At 45.6% G+C, this 5,266-nt stretch overlaps 1 protein-coding gene across 1 annotated transcript; it reads right to left on the bottom strand.

Moving 5' to 3' along the window:
* Window positions 1-894: 894 nt before the first annotated feature.
* LOC125528030 (probable cytokinin riboside 5'-monophosphate phosphoribohydrolase LOGL8) lies at window positions 895-4,343 on the bottom strand. Its single transcript, XM_048692548.1, has 6 exons — window positions 4,196-4,343; window positions 3,359-3,389; window positions 2,675-2,774; window positions 2,500-2,570; window positions 1,645-1,788; window positions 895-1,495 (listed from the first exon to the last, which is right to left on the bottom strand). The coding sequence occupies exons 1-6, from the start codon at window positions 4,339-4,341 to the stop codon at window positions 1,385-1,387; spliced, it is 603 nt and encodes a 200-aa protein (XP_048548505.1). The 5' UTR covers window positions 4,342-4,343; the 3' UTR covers window positions 895-1,384.
* Between the last annotated feature and the right edge of the window lie 923 nt (window positions 4,344-5,266).

The following is a 5,266-nucleotide window of genomic DNA, read 5'->3' as shown; positions in this document are numbered from 1 at the left end:
CAACATAGAAAGATTTTTAAACGCTATGAATATATAAGACCTCAGGTTCACGACTAAAATACTCTCTCAAATAAGGTCAATTCCAATACAAAAATTCATAGGAATTTAAAATTCTTTATATAAGACACCAGCATGCAAATAAGGTCAATTCCATACAAAAGTTCGGTTGCAAATAAAGTTCAAAAAAAAAGTTCGTTTGCAAATACAGGGGAGGAAAAGAGTGGGCTTTGTAGGGTACAAATAGTTTGTTGTTTACAGAAACGAATCACTAGGCATCAAAGAAATCAGGCCGAAAGGGTCAAGGATCATAGTTGGGCTGGGCCTGCTCGTGAGCTTTTTGTTTGTTTTTTTAGACTGCTTGCGAGCTTATAACATGGCCTGGCCCATGTGTGCTCAATCTGGTTTCTGGTTTGAGCCTCCCAGCCAAAGATGAAGATTGTCTCAAAAAAAAAGGCAATTTTAAATTTCAAATAACATCTTTGAAAGTCGACTAAAAAGAGCAATTTTAAATAGCACCACTGAAGACGCCATTACCAAAATCATCAAAAAAAATCTCTAAAGAAGTTATATGATTTGATCAATAAAAGTTGAGTAGAATTGTTATCTCTTTCATGCCTTTGATAGACAGCTTGACAGTTAACAAGAAACAAGAGGCAATGCACTGGAAACAGGAAGTTGTGTGCTCAATCTGGTTTTCTGGTTTGAGCCTTCCAGCCAAAGATGAAGAATTTTAAATTTCAGTTTCTAAAAAAAGGCAATTTTAAATTTCAAATAACATCTTTTAAAGTCAACTAAAAAGAGGAATTTTAAGTAGCACCACTGAAGACGCCATGACTAAAATCATCAAAAAAGATTATCTAAAGATTTTATATGATTTGATCAATAAAAGTTGAGTAGAATAGAATGGTTATCTCTTTGATGCCTTTGATAGACAGCTTGACAGTTAACAAGAAACAAGAGGCAATGCACTGGAAACAGGAAGGATTAACATAATGCAGCACGAGGGACCTTGTTGATAAACTATATGTGCTGCTATTTATATAGTCAACCCTTGTTCCAGGATCACAGCAGGATCAATTCAGAGGCTTAGCTGCATGCTTTGCCTATCCAACCGTGACCCATTCAACCATCCATACAAGTTGGAAGCTAGTAAGCTACTACTCACTAGTTAATTTAATATAATCATGCCACCCAAAACAATCATCAGCGGTGACACAAGAGATCGGTCGATCGACGCTACCAAAACAAGCACACATGCTATAATGTGCCCCCTCGTCGCCCTTCAGTTGGCTAGGACTTATCTAGGAGAGAATAAATATATGTGGCGCCGCTATCTCGACACTGTTGTTAGAACCCTAACTGAGATGTAGGCGAGGCACATCGATTAGGATGAAGTGATCGCGGGTGTCTCCAGCGGCTCCGGGACCAGGCTGTTGCTTGGCATCTGGTTCTGGTCATCCCAGACCAGGCCGACCTCATACTCGGGGACGTACTCCTGCAGAAGGTACATGGATGTTGTTAAGGGTTTAGGTTATCGACAAGTCTATCATACAAGCAAGCAGACTGTATAAAAACTTCACAAGGAAGCTCCAGTTTCAGAGTTGGGGTGGTAAAAACTGATAAATAGTAGAGTTTGGGTCTGACCTCCAGCTTCATCACTAGCTCCTTGGCTGTTGGGGCCGAGATGATGATCTGCCTCGCCTCCTGGGTGATGAAGCCTTCGTTGACGGCCACGTCGATGAACGACAGCAGTGGGTCGTAGAATCCGTCGACGTTCAGCAGACCGACCTGATACGCGATTGCGGGAAAGACATATACCAGGAATAAGTACAAGTAGTGACAGAAGAATGCAATGCATGATTCGACAGTGTTGATTACTGAAGGATCCACTCTCACCCACAGAATCGTATCTGATATCAACAGACATCTAAATAGCAAAATTGGCAGGCCTGAAGATCTAATAATAGCGACGGGAGGGACATAAGATAAATGTAGAACTGACTGTTGTGTTTATCCCCTCAAACATTCAGCATTTTATATTGCTAAGCAATTATTCAACAGCGAGACAGCAATACAGGTTTCTTCTACATATGACACATCATGCCTTTTTTACATCCCAGAACATTGCTTTGATAGCTGTATGGGAATATTCATAAAGTGTGCAGGATTATCCTATTAGAGGAGCGAATATTAAAGTCAGGAATGCAGATCTCATGCCTTCGAGGTGATGCTGATAGCTCCTTTGATTAAAGTCTTTACAATAATTTGTTGCCATGAGGGTGAAATTATTTAGTAGCCACATGTGAACAAAGGTGGTAGGATCAGATCACAACGGCCCTAACGATCGACATTATGATAAACAAAGAACGCGTTCATACCTAGCTACTAAAATAGTGTGGGTTGACAAAACATATGCAGACAAGCACATCATCCCCAGATGATTGGGGTTGTATGATTTTTGTATGAAAAGCACAAAGAATAGAAGCTACTAGTTCTTACCGGCTTCTTATGTATTCCTAGTTGTGCCCACGTGATCACTTCAAGCAACTCCTCCAAGGTTCCATAGCCGCCTGTCAAATTAACTGAATTGTCAAACTCTACAGCACAGTATTAATCGATTTATTCCAGATTTTCTCGATTGTAGAAGAATTGGAGCGGGCTATTGAATTTTTACCTGGTAAGGCAATAAAAGCATCAGCAAACCGAGCCATTTCGGCCTTCCTCTCGTGCATGCCAGAAACAGCTCTAACTTCCCCTACAGGATCCCCAGTTACCTACAGGAGCAAGAATCAGGGATTGTAAGGAACCAAGCATTCAGAAACTTTCCAGGAATAACACAAAGTATAAAATTGACTAGTATATCTAATTAAAATTTCCAGGAATAAAGATCTTAACTGGCAAATTAATCAAGGCTAGACTAAGTAGTAGTAGTAGTATATTGAAAAGCAGGATAAAGACAGTCATCACAACATATACAGATTGTGAGATTGATAAGGCCTCTTTACAACCAGTAAAGGTGGAAACTAATTGCTAATCCATATAATAAACACAAATATCTGCCTAAGAAGAGTGCAAGTTAGTACTCCATATATAGTTACTTATAGCTGTATTAATAGCACTTTTAATATGTCTTCTTTGCCAAAAAGGAACAACTTAATATAATCAAGCTACAGTAAGAAGAAAATCAAACTACATTAGATTCACAAATATATGGTGATGCATCATCATTCATCATGCTGAAGCTGAACAATAAATATCCTGGCAGCTACTAGCTTGCACACCCAGTCAAGGTTCAGAAGTGGAGAGTAGACCACAGCATGCAATGGCAACAAAATAGAGGTTGCAGCCTTTGACTCACCTCTCTGGGCATGAGTGATCTTGGGATGATCCTGGCAGAAAAAAAAGAAAAAGAAAGGGGACCAAATGAGAGCCACATTAATTCCACCAGTCCAAAGCAGTCAAACAAGCAGTAGTACTACTACCAGAGCAAAAGGTTGATCTTACTTTCCCCATGTAAAGCTAAAGAAACTGAGCAAGGCCTACTAGAGGCACAGCTATCTATCTACACCTACACATACACATCCACAGCTAGGCCTTTCAAGAACTGGACAATGCATAATATAAATATATAATATAGCCACTGCACAAGTAATACTTCTGATCTACGTAGTAAAAAGCAGTATGAACTTAAAGGTGGCAATAATGTGATACTACAGTACCAGTCACCCAGCTGCATCTTGCAGCTGGGCAGGGCAGTGAGGCCCCAGCCCCCAGCTCCCCACCCCATGGCCATTGAGGGCATGGAAGCAACTGCCCTTTCGAAAAGGATTGGAAAAGGAGCTTCCATTCCTGTGAAACGCGACGCGACCGGCATGGCTTTGCCCCAACGCAACTGGCATGCGCAGTGCAATGGAGCCCAGCTGCACCCTTCTGCTGCACAAAGCTTCCACAAGGCTGCCATTTTTGGGGCAGGTGGGAGCTGAGCTGAGCTGCTGGGTCAGGGTCTGGGGGCAGGAGCAAAGCACCCAGACCGAGCAAGAAGGCCAGTACGCCATAAAGGCAGTGTATGCACCGAGCGGGGAAAGAAGAGGTACAGCGTGTGTAGGTGCGTGTGGGCGGTGAGACAATGCGGGCAGAGGTCGATAGTGATGGTGCGATGGGGGGTGGTTAATGGTGGGATGGGAGGAGTGCTCACCCGATGACATGGCGGCCGCCGGCGTGGACGGCGTGGGAGACGAGGCCCATGAGGCCGATGGAGCCGCCCCCGTAGACCAGGTCTATGCCCCTCTCCACCTGCACACACACACACACACGCACACACAACGGAGCAGTCAGGCACATGTATTATAGTTACATGTTGTTCACAGCAGAGAAGCAGGTCAGGTGGTGGCATTGAATCCAATTGAATTGAACTTTGATGTGCATGCAAGCAAGCAATCATGGCAGGTTTCGTTTGGGCATTTGGGCAAGCAAGTGAGGTCACTCATGGCAATGATGGTGCATGGATGCCATAACGCCAGGGGGAAATTTAACAGCAAGTGAAATTAATGGCCGCCGGCCGGCGACGGCGAGCCGGACGGCGCGCTCCTCCTCCATGATGACTACTCCATGAACGGCATGGTTCTCGTCCGCTTCTTGCACCCACACTCGCTCGCCGTATGATCGATCATGCAGGAATGGTGCGGCTCCCCATGACCGCGGCAGTACGCCCAGCCCACCTACCTTGCGAGCGGGCAGCACCCCAATCCCATAACCTCCAGCGCGGAGGATCCCGTCGATCGTGCGCCTCCACATGGATCGATCGGCCCCAACCGAAGTCGACCAACCAAATCGGGAGAGATCGACGGGAAAAGGAGGCCCCTTTTTTCTCTCCTCCCCGCGAGCGCCAAGAGGAAAACAATCAAAGAACCCGAACCTCGCAGGCCGCGACGGACAGAGTCGAGCCGAGCCGAGAGCCGAGAGCGGGACGGCGGCGAACGGGGCAAGATGTGGACAAGGCGGGGCTAGGCAACCGAAGTCGACCAACCAAATCGGGAGAGATCGACGGGAAAAGGAGGCCCCTTTTTTCTCTCCTCCCCGCGAGCGCCAAGAGGAAAACAATCAAAGAACCCGAACCTCGCAGGCCGCGACGGACAGAGTCGAGCCGAGCCGAGAGCCGAGAGCGGGACGGCGGCGAACGGGGCAAGATGTGGACAAGGCGGGGCTAGGCAAGGTTAGTTACCATCTCATTGCCGAGCTGGACGGCGGCGTCCTGGTAGCTGGCCTT

Source organism: Triticum urartu, unplaced genomic scaffold, assembly GCF_003073215.2.
Source record: "Triticum urartu cultivar G1812 unplaced genomic scaffold, Tu2.1 TuUngrouped_contig_4581, whole genome shotgun sequence".
Classification (NCBI taxonomy): Eukaryota; Viridiplantae; Streptophyta; class Magnoliopsida; order Poales; family Poaceae; genus Triticum; species Triticum urartu.
Note: the sequence above shows the minus strand (reverse complement) of the source record. Positions and strands in the feature narration are given on the sequence as shown.